At 41.2% G+C, this 17,654-nt stretch overlaps 1 protein-coding gene across 1 annotated transcript in view; it reads left to right on the forward strand.

The window, feature by feature from the left end:
* Window positions 1–17,654, forward strand: part of LOC128653617 (protein argonaute-1) — a 275,726-nt gene that overhangs the window by 169,216 nt on the left and 88,856 nt on the right. Inside the window, exon 11 of the mRNA XM_053707008.1 lies at window positions 15,329–15,462. Within this exon, the coding sequence (XP_053562983.1) occupies window positions 15,329–15,462 (134 nt within the window). The remainder of the gene's footprint in view (window positions 1–15,328; window positions 15,463–17,654) is intronic.

Below are 17,654 nucleotides of genomic sequence, written 5' to 3' on the forward strand. Positions count from 1 at the left end.
ATCTTGCTAACATTAGTGTATGATCCAAAGGAACTAGCCTTCTTAGATATAATGATTAGGAAAGAAGGTACATCGATAGTGACTGAAAATTATAGAAAGAGCACAGCCACAAATAGTATATTAGAGGCAATCATCACTGAATAAAGTTAGAAAAAAGAATAGAGACACCTTGCTCTACCAATCTAGACCCCAAATAACTAATGATCTAACTAGATTTATAACTACATACAATTGCCAATGGCCAAAGATAAGAGAAATACTATCCAAACATTGGCACATTCTCACTTTGGATGAAAAAATTAAATCTAAAGTGGGAAATTACCCATTACTAACTGCAAAAAGAGCACCATGTTTGAAAGATAAACTGGTACTTAGATTGGTTAGGGTTAAGACAAGAAGTAAGACAAGAAGTAAAGGGGAGTTATCCTTGTGGACACTGTGTGTACTGCCCTTATATGCAGAAAAGTAAAACCTTCTCAAGCAATAATAGCAAAGTCTATAATATAAAGGTGTTTGCAAATTGCAATTCTGTTGGTGTAGTTTATTTACTACACTGTTCCTGTCCGTATTTCTATATAGGAAAAACTAAAAGACTTTTCAAAGAAAGAGTCCAGGAACATAAGGATGATATATTATATGGCAGGGACACTAGTGTAGCGAGACACTTTGCCCAATACCATCAAAAAAATCCAGCTTCCCTAAAATTTATGGAATTGATAGGGGAATACAAAGCGGTAGAGGTGGTGATGAAGATTATTGCCTGCTAAGAAAAGAATCTAGGTGGATATATGTTCTTCAAACATTGTCCCCACAAGGGTTAAATGAAGTAATAGAGTATGCCCCTTTTCTAAATTAAAAAGTTTATTTGTAAAAATTCTGAAATGTAGTTTTGAGCTATTTGTATCGCTTAAAAAAGATATACAATAAGAAGATCTCTTTGACATTTAGTAAGATATTTGAGCCACTTTGTTCATTCGACATGGGTGGAAAAAATTGAAATTGGGAGAATGCAGTTCAGTACTGTGATTTGACTATGTAAAACTATGTGTTTTTTATGTTCAAAATCCTTAGATGCAGGTATAGAGATTCAAATTTGAAGTAGCGGTTTGTTACTACTAAGTTACACCCTCTATGCAAATTTTACCCTTGATAAGGGAGGCGAGAATACCTGTGCAAATTAGTCCTGACGAGGCCCCGAATAATCGCAAGGCATTGTGGGGTGAAACGTACGTCGACTATTCTAAGGCTATGCAAGTAAACCGAGCACACCTGTGGCAGCTGAATGGAGGTTCCTTTCCTGAATGAAGCACAAACCAAGAGGGAGTGATGACACTCTGATCCGGTATTGACCGAGAAACAAATTCGGTTTGGATAAAGCATTTCTTCAAGCCGTAGCGGTTGTTCACCTAGGTGTACAGGTAACACGCTGGAAGATACGGCTCAACTAAGGTACTGTCTTATAAATGCTGATTGCATGGGGGGCGGAGTTGACTGCCAGAGTGAGAGGACGTGTTACCTGAGAGCTCCTCTCTTTTTTGCCTAAAACTACCTAAAATCAAAGCTAAAAACCCATATCTACAAGATAAATAGTAGATTTCCTGCTCCTAAGACAGTCTGGGACATCAGAGAGATCTAACTGAGGATTTCGTGCAACTTTATCTGACTAGTGAGCTCCGCTGGCGTGTTGCGCATTTCATTTTGCTATCCGGAGCAGCTAATCTAAGTGAGCTCTTCACACCACTGAGGACTAGTTTTGTGGCTCAACCTCACTCCGGAGGGTCGGGGCTCCGCTCCGGAGTGCTAGGACACCATCTATCTACAACCAGCATCGTGACCACCAGAAGCTAGAGGTACTTCAGTTGCCGAATATTTCGGCGATCACCTACATCCCTGACCACGACTTACCGGATCAACCCACAATCCTCAGTGCTGACCATTGACCGGAGATTCTGGCTGAGCTCGGCGATCGGTGGTGACACGATACAACCGCAAGTAAGGCCCGTTAGCCCACAGGTGCGCCATTTCAATCCTGGCGCGAACATCCGCCATTTCTCCACACCTCAGGGAGAAAAACCGAAAAGTATTTAACCGGCACTGGCCCAGGAATATCAATAACTACTGATCCTCAGAACTACATGGTGGGTAAGGCCTTTATATAACCACTGTACATTGGCAATATTAATAATCCCAGTACTAAGCTTATTGTGCTCCCTCATCAGACTTTGAGGCCTGCAAGTGGCTAACGGGGACAGCTATTTCTCTTACTACCACCAGAATACATAAGAGTGGCTTGAGCTTCATATTATAACACAGCAACTTAAGGCTTTCACACTTTACCAATTATTGCTAGAGACTGTGCTTAAGTGATACTGACAGGATATAATTTCATCAGTTTTCCTATAAATTGAGGAGAAGAAAGTACAGGCAGATTGAGGAGGCGGCTGCTGCAAAGCTTATCTGCCCCATGTGGGATTCTAAAACAGCAATAGATGATTGTGAAATATACTGACAAGAACATACACATACCCTCCTTTTAGTGATATCTAACATCACAATTGATTTATACAAAACAAAAAAGACTGTATTTTGCCTTTGAACTGCAGTATTCCATGTTATCAGGATTGCACCAAAAAAAAAAAAAAAAAAGCTACAGAAATAAACTGTGCAAGTGAGGATCTACAATCAAGCTCATATTTAAAGGGGTACCTCATCATAATTGCTGAAGTCCAAATAGTATATTAATAAAGGCAATAGTGGATCATATTCCCCGTGTTATTTACTACAGTTAATGATATAATAATATCTACTATCAGATAACAAGACTCTCTTCTCCCTCTCCTGTTGGCTCACATACCCACGGGTCATACCCGCTCTCCTTTTCCCCTGCTGGAGGTCCGCTGATACTGTTGTGCGCTTGGGATTTTGATCTCTCTCCCCCCTTTCCCGCCGGCCCTCTTGCCTGCGGGTTATAACCCAAATACCCTGACCCACATCGCCCTGCAGGGGCAACTCCCTGGGAGAGAGATTAGACACTTCGAAGCAAGGCTGCAGATCATCCCATGTTACCATAACAACTGAGACCCTGCTGTCCACTTGCAGCATACTCCTTTTTACTAAGAGGCTCTAAGACACATTAACATGTAAGTCCCTTAGCAACAGCCCACGACCCCGCCAACCCATGATCACCTAACCAACATACTAGAAGTAAACGGATTCCCGCTAAAGCAGCCACACAGCAACGAAACAGCTTAAGGCCACACTTAAGAGCCCAGGCCTATAATGTCTCAACTCCATAAAAGAAAGCAAAAACCACACGCCACCCCTAAAAGAACGGTCGTTGACCATTTCCAGCACCCGACCAGAATGACTCATGCACGATCCGAGGATGATGGTTCTGATACTGGGAGCCTGTCAGACACCCAACCTGGCAAAACCTTAACAAAAAGAGTTTCCAGATTACCATCCATAGAAGGTGCCCCTAACAATCTGATGGACTCTATCACAACACTACTAGCAAGCCACCATGATTCCCTGTCAAGAAAATTCGACAAATCCCATGCTGACCTTAAAAAGGATATAGGCAGCATTGGAGAGCGAACAGATGCGCTGGAGCGCAGGCAGGAAGACCTTGCAGTGGATCATACCAATCTTCTGAGTTACTCCCAATGCTTGGCTGGTCAAATAACAGACCTAGAATTAAAGCTAGCGGACCTGGAAGACAGGTCACGCCGCAATAACATTCGAATTAAAGGTATCCCAGAGACTGTCCAACCACAGGATCTAGATGCTTACCTGCAAGACCTGTTCAAAGCAACACTGGGCGCTGACCTGGGCAATGAAACCCTAATTGACAGAGCACATAGAGCGGTCAGACCCAGATCTGCAGATGAGGGGAAGCCCCGTGATGTAATAGCCAAGCTTCACTATTACACATTCCGAGAAAAGATCATCCGAGTTCTTGCAAGAGAAAAGTCATTACCAGAAAAGTATGCTGATCTACAGATTTACCCTGACCTCTCCCCGCACACACTCCAAATTCGTAGACACTACCATCCGTATACCAAGATTCTCAGAGATAAGGGCCTTAAATATAGATGGGGCTACCCAGTTCGACTGTTCATCACCAAAGACAGCCAACAATACCTCGCAACGACGCCACAACAGGCCAGAGAACTTTTACTGAAATGGGAATTGCTCCCACGAGACGTAGGAGACCGTGATCCTGGCCCTGCTGAGAACAGCGGACTTAGGGCCTCTGCACCAACCTGGAGACCGCTGCCACAACGGCCGACACCCACTTCCAAAAGACCCCTAGACTCAAGGGACTTATCCTTAGCTGAAGATACATAGGGAATCCGTTTACAGCTTTATTAATACAGTTTTGCATCGATCCAGAGACTTTTGTGGGCTTCTCCCACGCACGCTTTCTAAAAGGAACCTAAAGCCACAGATGAAGATGGGTGAGACATCCAGATTTCATGCTAACTTAAACTATGTACTTTCACATTTCCATAGTTTTGTAGTTGAACTGATAACCTCACTGGGTACTATGGTTTAAATACAAGTTGTACTTGCTCTCCCTGTTAACGATCTAACCATAGAACATTCAATATACACAATATATACATTGATAGTGCCCAATCTAATCAGACATGATTACCCCTATGTTTATTGTTGATTGAATGAAGGATAAACTGTAATGTCTCACCCTAGTTATGTTATTTCCCTAAGTATGTTCCTCATATTGCTTTGAAATGTTTGCTCTGTCTACTTAACAACAGGATACGCTGACAGAGATCTGACCAGCTGACTCCGCACTACATCTTCTGGCTTTCCTCCTGACCCTTACACCCTGCTAGCCTACACTCGACTTACCCCTAAATGACAATATACTTACACCCGATTATAGGTGACACAAGTTACAATATGGCTACTAGAGGAAGTAAGACCAGAGTATATATATAAGTTAACTAGAACCACAACCCCCGACCTTATACAGAAGCAGCTCACTAACACAGACTTAGCTACCTATCACTCTTCCATCTCTGTAAGGCCGTTCACCCAACCAGAAAATCATGTCCCCTCCTTGATTAGGTCCTACACGATAAGCCAGGTACTTCTACAGCCCTAATTGACAGATATCTACTACCTTTTATTAAGGTGTCACTTGGCCAGATGACAGAGCACATTCCCCCTCTGGTTTGATAGTTTTATTATATGTTCTTGTCTAATACTGTTTAACATGTTGTATATCTATTTAAGTATGTTACGTTATATTTATGTTGTATTCTAAACGCAGTATTGTTATTGGGTTCGGCGGAGGTAACGGCTGACCTCTGCACCTCTCCGCCCCACAAAAATAGTTGTGCCCCCCTGATAGACATCAGGAGAGACACTCATTGCGAAAGTGATTCTTGACACTTTTTTCTCCCTCAACCTTTCATTACTCTTTCATAAGAATAATATTTAGGACACCCGATTTCTAGACTATAGCAGGCACCACAGCTTGACAGACTACCGTTCCGGCCTCCTCGATAGCAGCCCCCACATTCCCTTCCACTCAGGTTGTACCCCTTCCTCTATCCCTAAACTGACCTAGCAATGGCACCGATCAGAATAGCTACTCTCAATGCGCAGGGACTCAATTCCCCTACGAAGAGGAAACTCTTGCAAAATTATATCCGTACACACAAGATCCACATTCTGTTCCTCCAGGAGACACATTGGTCAGGAGAAACTAATACCATTAAGGGCACGCGACATTACCCTATCTGTGAAATCGCTTCTAATAACACAGGGAAGACACGAGGAGTGGCAATTCTACTCAGTAGAGATCTAACCTACACATTAGAGCACATTGAGAAAGATTCAGAAGGTAGATTCCTCATACTAATCTGTAAACTTAATGGCGTCCAATACACCCTAGCCTCAGTATACGCACCAAATACAAAGCAGATCCCCTTTGTAAGGCAGGTCCTAGCCAGGATAGACCAACTAAAGAGAGGCCACCTAATCATTGGGGGAGACCTCAACATGGTGTGGGACCCACATAGAGATAAGAGATCCCCCCTCATCACTCACTCAGATAGAAATACCTCGTCAACCTCCAATGCCTTCAGAAAACTCATGTTCCAACATTGTCTATACGATGCATGGAGGTGCCTAGCCCCTACTGTTATAGATTTCACACACTATTCCAAAGCACACAATTCCTCTTCGAGGATCGACTTTGTTATATGTGACTCCTGGTCCCTTGATAAGATGACAAATCCGACTATCCAACCATGCACATGGTCAGACCATGATATGGTCTATTTAGACTTCTCTGAATTACAGACCTTGACTAGTAGACCCCCTTGGAAACTCCCTGACCAACTATTGACTGAGAGAGAGCTACCCTCACTTCTCAGGGAATTAACTGACTTCCTGACACACAATGACACAGGCTCCACTACCCTAGACATGGTCTGGGCAGCCCTTAAGGCATTCTTAAGAGGATATTTCATCAAGACGTTAGCTCACCGTCGTAAGACAGGATACCAGCCCTTAGCCAAGCTCTATGGAGAGCTTTATTCTTTAGAGGCTACTAACATATCATGCCCCGAATCCCTATTAGCCCAACAGATAGGCCGCATTAGAGATGAAATTGCCAGAAGAGAAACCTTGCGAGTGCAGGACAGTTTACATAGACTTAAGCAGCTATATTATTACAAAGGCAATAGGGCAGACAGGCTGTTAGCCAATAAACTCAGAAAGCGCACACAGCAGAGCAGGATAGCCTCTATCACAACTCAGAAGGGACCGGTCCACTCCCCCAAAGCAATAGGAGTAGCCTTCGCAGAATATTACTCCTCCCTCTATAACATCGCGTCAGCTGAGCTGACGACTAAAGCCACTCCAGATGACATCCGTCAGTTCCTGGAGGGACTAGACCTACCTATACTGACAGCTGATGCCAAGGCCGCACTAGCAAAGCAGTTTACATTAAGGGAGGTCAGCATGGCCATAGCTGATCTGGCACCCCACAAAGCCCCGGGACCAGATGGCTTCACTGTCGCCTTCTATCAAGCCCTTAGCTCCTCACTCTCTCCATTTCTGCTTCGTCTCTTCAATAGAGTGGCCCAACGCGGTGAATTCCTCCCAGAATTCTTGGAGGCTAACATCACTACGATCCACAAAGATGGCAAGGACCCATCGCTATGCTCTAGCTATAGGCCCATCTCCCTCATAAATGTTGACGCCAAGATCTACGCCAAGATCCTTGCCAACAGACTAAACACACACCTACAGACACTAATACATTTAGATCAAGTAGGTTTTGTCCTCAATAGACAAGGCTCTGATAATACGCGCCGTCTCCTGAACATATATTCAGAGGTAGCGGACCTAGGCCTACCCATGCTCACTCTGTCACTCGACGCTGAAAAAGCGTTTGACAGAGTGAGATGGGACTATCTGACTCAGACCCTGATGGCATTTGGGATCCCTGATGCTTATATCAAAGCTACCATGGCGCTTTACTCATCCCCCACAGCTGTGGTGAGAGGCTTGGGTTTCTGCTCCCCCACGATACGGATCACGAACGGGACAAGACAGGGGTGTCCCCTGTCCCCCCTCCTGTTCGTACTGGCAATCGAACCGCTAGGCGCAGCCATTAGGAAGTGCCCTGAAATACAGGGACTCCAGCTCCATGACACCATTCAGAAACTAGCTCTATTCGCGGACGACCTTACGGTCTTCCTCACGGAGCCCCTAGATTCTCTCCCTTCATTGTTCCACCTACTGCAGAAATTTGGCGAACTCTCATATTACAAAATAAATGTTAGTAAAACTGAGGTATATTCCCTCAATCTCCCTTTGGAAGAGGAACGCAACATTCGGCTCCTTTATCCTTTCAATTGGTCCAGAACGGGCATTAAACATCTAGGCATATTTCTATCTCATTCCAAACGGATCATTATAAGAGAAAACTATGAGAAATTACTAAAGGAGATCACACTCGAATTGAATACCAATAGGTATGGCGAGATCTCATGGTTTGGCAGAATAGCGGCTCTCAAAATGATGGTCCTGCCTAGACTCACATACGCGTTCCGATGTATTCCTATCCCAATTCCAGTATCTTTGATCCGGAAGTTCCAGACTCTCTTTAATGCCTACACTTGGCATAACAAGAGACCACGAGTCGCAGCCCACATACTGCAAGCTCCCATAGAGAGAGGAGGTGCGGGCCTTCCTAACGTGAGGAAATACCATGAGGCAGCAATGGTCACCCATGCTTCAGCGTGGGGTAACGACCTTCCAGAGACCAGATGGAAGGAGCTAGAACGGGCATCCCTGCCGGCACTGATGGAACTGGAGGACCTTCTGTGGTTCCCTCCACATTGGCGGACAAAAATTTGCATCCCTAATAACATAGTTAAGGAGTGCCAGGAGACCTGGCTGAAATTGAGACATAACAGACTCATAGCCCCACACCCCTCACCCACACATTCTATCAGAGGCCTCCTTATGGGTTTGCCTGATATCCCTGTCAACTCCTGGTCTACCACGGAAGTGAACTCTCTAGCAGACTTCTATGATAATAAGAAGTTGAAAACCCATACGGCCATGTTGGCTCTACCCTCTGTAACCCCGAGGCTCCATTTTACACTTCTTCGCCTTCGAGCGTTAATGCGTTCTTGGGGCTTTTTAGAAGATGCGCTGAGAGACCCTACCCTATGGGAATTACGCTGGAAGGCTAACCTTCAACTCCACAAGCCTCTCTCGGTACACTACCAGTGCCTACTGGGAGACCCTGTCCCCTCCAAAACTATCCACATGGAGGCCTGGGAGAAAGACCTACAACTCAACTGCCCACTAGAGGCTTGGGAGGAAGCAATTAGTATCACCAAAAAGGCCACCCATTGTGTCACCCTATATGAGCTTTATTTTAAGCTACTTACAAGATGGCATTTAGTACCTACTAAACTGCAGAAGCTCTACCCTGATCACTCCCCCATGTGCTGGCGAGAGTGTGGAGAGAGGGGCTCCCCGACACATATTTGGTGGTCATGCCCAAAACTGTCAGGTCTCTGGAAAAGGGTGGAAGCCCTATGTAAGGACCTTGAGCTGGTGGAAACAGTCAGCCCGGCCTTGGCGATACTACATTTGGGAGTGGACCTGCTCCCTAGAGCTAAACGAAACCTACTAATATACATCCTCATCTCCACCAAACTACTTGTAGCCAGAAATTGGAAGAAAAGCCAGCCCCCCAGATGGCAGGGAGTAGTAGACTGTATGAATTACATCAGAAGTATGGAAAATTATGTATATGGAGAACGCAAAACACTGACTGATTTCTGCCTTATCTGGGAACCATGGGACACTCTTATGTCCCATAATGTACGCAACTAGACTACCTGACATTTGACACTGCCACCATACCTTTACAACCATTCCCCCACATCCTGCTATACGAGGAGACCGGATACGGGACACCCAAGGGAGCTGGCGACGGTGTTACTATGGCCTCCCTTGACCCCCACAAGATGCGTGGTGCAATAAACTAAACCCCCATACATGCTCATCCCAGCTGCGCCTGCAATATTCCCCTATCACATAGTCCTAACAATCCTATATGCTAACCCAAAAGCCGTCCCAGTTGTATATTCACTAAAAAGAGCCACTAAGCTCCACATTGTCTAGTAAGATCCTAACTGACGGCCTCTGTAAAAACGAGGTACGTGTACCAATTGAGGCGGTAATACGCCCCATGTTATGTAGTTTATGTACTGTGATATATTGTTATTTACTTTGTTATGATGCATAAGCTGTATGCCTTGTGATTTACCTCAATAAAAACTATTTAAAAAAAAAAAAAAAAAAAAAAAAAAAAAAATGCTGATTGCATGTTTGGAAATATGTGCATACAATAGGATGGAACACGCTGTGCTGAACAGGCCTTTGCCTCAAAGATCAGGACACTTCGTTTTGATGCTATAGAAATCTCTTTCACGATAAAGCATGACAAAGATGGTGATGTAATTTCACAAACAAAGCTTAACTTATCCCTAAGTGGTAAACTTGAAAGGAGGACGTTTTTACCTCAGTAAATGTAAATCTATCACAGCATAAATGAGAAAATGCTTGCATGTTTGTGCACAGTTTGTAAGCAATGATACAATTTTGCAGCTTAAATATTAGAGGACGCTTTTGCCTCGGGAAATGTTGCAAATTTTTGTATATTAAGACTGCAGTTGTTATTGTAACTGTCTTTTACTGTGTGATGTCATATTTATTACGGCATTAATCCAAAGAGGACGCTTTTACCTCATGGATAAGCTATGCCTATACATGCATATGCAAGTCAAATGCAATAATAATAATAATATGACACGATTTTTTACAGATAACGTTCTTTGTTTCTATCTTTGCTACAAGAAAGGATTGATCACCCTGACTTGTGTATATATATGTATTTGAAATATTATGCTATCGTGTATCTGAGTGATGCATTACGTTGTGTTATACTGAAACTTTGTTGTGAATAAATGTTTCTGTGTCTGATGGCAAGTCTGTCTGCATTCTCTTGATCACTGTGTGGTGGGTGCACGCTTCCGTCTGGGGCCCAGAAGAGCATAGGTATAGAGTGCTGAAATCCCTAGTCATTATTCTCTCTTTTCTTTATTTAAATTGCACAATACTGAATAATAGGGTCTGCACCACTGTTTTGGTATTTAAAGGTATACCTTATGGTCCTTTTGATAGTGGTAACTATGTGGCTGGAAATTGCTAAGTTACATAATATATTAATACTCTCCCTATATTTTCTATCGTTTATATATATATATATATATATATATATATATATATATATATATATATATATATATATACATACAGTGGATATATATATTTATATATATATATATATATATATATATATATATATATCCTTTTTTTTTTACAGGTCATTTTTCCATTGTTATCTCTAGCACTTCTTAATATTTAGATTTGATCATGTGAACTATGACTTAATTCATATTTCATACCGTCCAGCATTTCGGTTGAAAGATGATAGTGTGCTGAAAATGGCTTTATACATGAAAATAAAGGTGAAAAACAGATGTGCCAACACTATAGAAAAAAAGATTTTGACTGCAGATAAGAACCATAGGCCTAACAAGTTTGCCCAATATTTCCTAAAAGTGTAAACTTACCTAGTTTGTAGGATAGCCTTGTGCTTATCCCAGGCTTTTGTCAATATTACCTCTAATGGAAATACATTTTATGCAGGTGTTAAGATTTGGCTTTACTTAAAGGGACATAATACTCATATGCTAAATCACTTGAAACTGATGCAGTATAACTGTAAAACGCTGACAGGAAAATATCACCTAAGTATCTCTATGTAAGAAAGGAAGATATTTTACCTCACATTCTCCTCAGCTCAGCAGAGTAAATTCTGTGTAAAAAGTTATACTCAGTTACTGCCCAGCTGCAGGTAAAAAATAAAAAAAAATGAAGAAATGAAGAGCAGCCAATCAGCATCAACAGTGCTGAGGTCATGAACTCTTTTACTGTGATCTCATGAGATTTCACTTAACTCTCATGAGATTTCATTGTAAACTTTCTTACACTGAATAGGGAAATAACATGAGTGTGCACTAAAGCTCACTCCTTCCGCTGTCCTGGGACAGACATACTGGTTTGTTGCTTAGAAGCCCTTTACAATGGGATGTGGCTACTGAGAAACTTTTAAGGTAAAATATCTTCCTTTTTTACATAGAGATGTTCAGGTGATATTTTCTAGTCTGCTTTTTACAGCTATACAGCATCACTTTCAAGTGTTTAAACATTTGGGTATTATGGCCCTTTATAGGGCATACAACTGCAAAAATATGCTGTAAATTTGTTGGAGCAATTTATTATTGCTTATATACACTTTCTGGTCAGATGTATGCAGATATCCTTACTAATCAGTGCTAAACCACTTTAAGGGAATACAGGAGGTCAGGCTACCCCAGTCTGCACATGTGCAAACATAGTTTGTGCTGTATCTGAATATTAGTTTGTGATTGGTTAGCAAGGGTTCTTTTGTTCTGGGGGACAGGGAAATCAGTGAAATAAATAAATAAAGTGTCACTTTCAAGGGACATTAAACACTAAGGGCTAGATTACAAGTGGAGCGCAGCCGGCTCTAGCGGTAAACCTTTTGCGTGAGTCGGGTTGTATTACAAGTTAAAAGTAAAAGGTCATCGCTCCAGTGCTAACCAGACTCGCATAAATGCCGATGGGAGCAATGGAGCAAAATAAGTGGGGGGAAAAAACGCTATTTGCGTGCTAACCTGAATTGCCCCTACAGTAATAATTTCTAAACCGCCACATAGCCCACCGCAAAGTCCCCACTACAATATTAACCCCTATACCATCACACCCCCACATCTCAAAGTGTGCACTACACTGTTAACCTAAAAACCGCCAACCCAAACTAAACCTCTACACTATTAACCCCTAAATCGCCAGCCCTCCAACGCAAACTTCTACACTATTAACCCCTAAACCGCCAGCCCCCCCAATGTAAGATAACCCACTAACCTAACACCCCCTAAGTTAAAGGGACAGTCAAGTATAAATTAAACTTTCATTATTCAGATAGGACTTTTAATTTTAATCGACGTTCCAATTTACTTTTATCATCAAATTTGCTTTTTTCTCTTGGTATTCTTAGTTTAAACTAAACATAGGTAGGCTCATATGCTAATTTCTAAGCCTTTGAGGGCTGCCTCTTATCACAGGCTTTTTAAATCTATTTTCAACACAAAGAGAGAAAGTACACGTGGGCTATATAGATAACACTGTGTTCAGGCACAGAAAGTTATTTAAGATCTAGCACAATACAATGCTAAATTTAAGACAATAGATAATAAACAGTCACAGTCATGTGATCAGGGGGCTGGAAGAAGGTTCCTAGATACAAGGTAATCACAAAGGTAAAAAGTACATTAATATAACTGTGTTAGTTTTGCAAAACTGGGGAATGAGTAATAAAGGGATTATCTATCTTTTAAAACAATAACAATTCTATGGTTGACTGTCCCTTTAACCCAAAATAAACTAACCCTACCTTTAACAAAACAAAAACTTAGGCTTAATTTAGGGGTTGTTGGGTAAAAGGCTTAGATGTTAATAGGTTATCTTGCGGAGGGGGGCTTGCGGATTAGAAGTTAATAGTGTAGTGTTTTACTTTGTGGTACATTATCTGTAGCTAAAGACACGTGCACACTCCTGAGTTCTTATGAGCCTACCTAGTTTTACTCTTCAATAAAAGATAACACGTGAACAAAGCAAATTTAAAAACAGAAGTAAATTGGATCATTTTAACATTGCATGCTCTATCTGAATCATGAAAGTTTTTTAATTTTGACTTTACTGTCCTTTTAATCCTCAAGAAAACAAAAATGCTTTAATGCTTATATGTGCATGTCCTTCTCCACCAGTGGACCTATGGGAGTTGACATTGCTGGCAAGTGAGTATTTGATCTAAAAAGGGTTAGTAAAGTCAAAAATTAAACTTACATTGATTAGATAGAACATTCCATTTTAAACAACTTTCCAATTTACTTATATTATTAAATGGATAGTCTAGTCAAAATTAAACTTTCATGATTCAGATAGGGCAAGTCATTTTAAACAACTTTCCAATTTTCTTTTATTATCAGTTTCTTTGTACTCTTGTTGTTAGATGAAGGCTAAACGTAGGTAGGCTCATATGCTAACTTCTAAACCATTGAAGGCCGCCTCTTATCTCAATGCATTTGACTTTTTTTTCACAGCTAGAGGGCGTTAGTTTATGTGTGCCATATAGCTAATATTGTGCTTACGCCTGTGGAATTACTTATGAGAGGACACTAATTGGCTAAAATGCAAGTCTATCAAAAGAACTGAAATAAGGGGGCAGTCTGCAGAGGCTTAGATACAGGGTAACCACAGAGGTAAAAAGTATATTAATATAACTGTGTTGGTTGTGCAAAACTAGGGAATGGGTAAAAAAGGGATTATCTATCTTTTTAATCAACAAATATTCTGGAGTAGACTGTCCCTATTACATTTGTTTTATTCTTTTGGTATGCTTTGTTAAAGTGTTTCAGGAGCGTGGACATGTCTTAAGCCATCTGACAGCAGCGTTTGCAAAAAAATTTTATAGCAATGTTATAAATAGTTGCAAGCACTGCTGCCATAGACTGTCGCCTACCTAGGCTTAGTCTTCAACAAAGAATAACTAGAAAACAAAGCAACTTTGATAATAGAAGTAAATTGGAAAATTGTTTTAAATTGCATGATCTATCTGACTTTAAGTTTAAATCTGTGCAAACATCCATTTCTTCATTTTTTTTAAAAATTTGAATGCAAGTATATTTAAAGAGACATGAAACCAATCATTATGATAAATCAGACCAATTTTAAGAGAAAAAGTTTCCAATTTACTTTTATTACCAATTATAAAATCTTTGTTTTATTGTTATCCTTTGTTGAAAAGCAGGTAGGAAGGCTCAGGAGTGTGCATGAGTCTGGATCCCCAACTTAGTTTTGCAAGAATAATTTTAACAGTAATATACATTTGCAAGAGCTCTTGATGGCAGCAGTGTTTGCTGCCATGCATTGCTCTAGGCACATCCACGTTAGCTACCTGGTATCCTCTTCAACAAAGAATACCCCGAGAAAGTAAGTTGAAAATGTTTTTAAAAGTATTATTCTCTGCCTGAATTATGAAATAAAAATTTAGGGTTCAATGTCCTTCTAACTTAACCTTTCTTTATGGAAAAAAAAGGTAACACGTGTATTTGCTGCTCTTGAAATGTTTGAGATAATCGTATTAGTATATATTTAACTTTAAAGGAACACTGAACCCAAAGTTTTTCTTTCGTGATTCAGATAGAGCATGAAATTTTAAGCAACTTTCTAATTTACTCCTATTATCAATTTTTCTTTATTCTCTTGGTATCTTTATTTGAAATGCAAGAATGTATGTTTAGATGCCGGACCATTATTGGTGAACAACCTGGGTTGTCCTTGCTGATTGGTGGATAAATTCATCCACCAATAAAAAAAACGCTGTCCAGAGTCTGAACAAAAAAAAAGCTTAGATGCCTTCTTTCTCAAATAAAGATAGCAAGAGAACAAAGAAAAATTGATAATAGGAGTACATTAGAAAGTTGCTTATAATTGCATGCTTTATCTAAATCGCAAAAGAAAAAAATTTGGCTTCAGTGTCCCTTTAAGTGCGGGATTTTTGTTTATTTTGGTTGGTTGAATGTTCTATGACAACAGATCTCTCCTCTCCCAGAACAGAGCAATTGCCACCCCAAATCAAGGAGTATGGGACATGAGAGGAAAACAGTTCTACAACGGTATTGAAATAAAAGTTTGGGCCATCGCTTGTTTCGCACCTCAGAAGCAGTGCAGGGAAGAAGTGCTCAAGTAAGTGCTAAAATAGGCTATTTATTTTACAGTTAGATAATTATATATTTCTTTCTAATGGTAGTGAGAGTCCACAAATTCCATTCTTTACATAGGGGAATACAACACCTGGCCACCAGGAGGAGGCAAAGACACCTCAACCAAAGCACTTAAAGGGACATAATACTCATATGCTAAATCACTTGAAACTGATGCAGTATAACTGTAAAAAGCTGATAGGAAAATATCACCTGAGCATCTCTATGTAAAAAAGGAAGATATTTCTCTTGCAAGATGTATCCAGTCCACGGCTTCATCCATTACTTGTGGGATATTCTCCTTCCCTACAGGAAGTGGCAAAGAGAGCACACAGCAGAGCCGTCCATATAGCTCCCCCTCTAGCTCCACCCCCTAGTCATTCTCTTTGCCGGCTCTAAGCACTAGGGTCTCTCTACGGGAGGGTAAAGTGAATGTGGTGTTAGAATTGTAGTTTTATTATCTTCAATCAAAAGTTTATTTTAAATGGTACCGGTTTGTACTATTTACTCTCTAGCAGAAAAGTGATGAAGATTTCTGCTGAGAGGAAAATGATTTTAGCATGTTGTAACTAAAATCCACTGCTGTTCCCACACAGGACTGAGGAGTACCAGAAAACTTCAGTTGAGGGGAACAGTTTGCAGGGTACACTGCAATAAGGTATGTTCAGTTATTTATTTCTAGACAAGACTGAGATAATGCTAGAAGTGACTGACAATATCCCCATGAGGGGTGGGTAAGCTATGTTCACAGACTTTGTATGGAATAGAATGCTTACATATCAGGGCTAATTATGTTGGTTGACACTAATGCAGGGCAATCGATTTTTTATTTAGTTAAATCATTTGTAAGACACTTGAAAGTCCCTTTGGGTTCTTTTTCAGGGGTTATTTACCACATGGCTAACTTTTATTCACTTAGGAGTGAATTCTTAGGCCTTACAGCTCTGGAGTGGAGTGGGAGGGGCCTAATTTCGCGCCTCAGATGCGCACTTGGAATTGCAGAGAGATTCATGCTGTTTCTCATGGAGGGTCCTGCTGCTGTTTGAGGACCTCAAAGGAGCCTTTTTCCCCCAAATCTTGTCCCTAAGGGCAGGTAGGGCCACAGCAGTGCTGTGGCAAGGTGCTGTAGTGTTTTTAACCGGGTGTGGGCTTTAGGCTGCTCCGGTTTGGGCATTAAGGGGTTAATCGTTTTGATACTTGTGGTGCAACCTTTCTAAGGCTGTAGGTACATACTGTAAAAATTTCAAAAGATTTGCTGCATTTTTCACTGTTTTGTAAAATTGTGTGTCCTTTTTATCTCTTAAAGGCACAGTAACATTTTTTTCAAATTGTGTTTTTTATTCGATTAAAGTGATTCCAAGCCTGTTGGTGTATAATACTAGTCTGTTTAACATGTCCGTCACCAAAGAAAATCCTTGTTCAATATGTTTAGAAGCCATGGTGGAACCCCCTCTCAGAATGTGTCCCACTTGCACTAATATGTCTATACACTTTAAGGATCATATTATTGATCTTAAAGATATGGCCCTAGATGATTTTCAGACTGAAGGTAACGAGAAAAGTCTGTCTACCTCTCCCCATGTGTCACAACCAGTTACGCCCGCTCAGGCGCTGCCTAGTACCTCTAGTGCGTCTGCTCCTTTTACATTACAACAAATAGCGGCAGTCATGGATAATTCCCTTTCAGTTTTCTTATCTAAACTGCCTGTGTTGTCTGCGAAGCGTGATCGCTCTGTTTTAAGAACAGATTATGAGCATTCTGAAGCTTTGGTAACTTTATCTGATGTACCCTCATAATGCTCTGAATTGGGGGTGAGGGAATTGATATCTGAGGGAGAAATTTCCGATTCAGGAAAGGTTTCTCATCAGTCAGATTCAGATACTTTGGTTTTTAAATTTAAATTAGAACACCTCCGCGTATTGCTCAGGGAGGTATTAGCTACTCTGGATGATTGCGAGCCCTTGGTGGTCCCAGAGAAATTGTGTAAAATGGACAAATACCTAGAGGTCCCTGTATACACTGATGCGTTTCTGGTCCCTAAGAGGGTTGCGGATATCGTTACTAGGGAGTGGGATAGACCAGGTGTTCCTTTTGTTCCCCCCCCCCCCCCCTATTTTTAAGAAAATGTTCCCCATAACTGACCCCATGCGGGACTCGTGGCAGACGGTCCCTAA

The sequence above is a fragment of the Bombina bombina genome, chromosome 3 (genome assembly GCF_027579735.1).
Source record: "Bombina bombina isolate aBomBom1 chromosome 3, aBomBom1.pri, whole genome shotgun sequence".
Classification (NCBI taxonomy): Eukaryota; Metazoa; Chordata; class Amphibia; order Anura; family Bombinatoridae; genus Bombina; species Bombina bombina.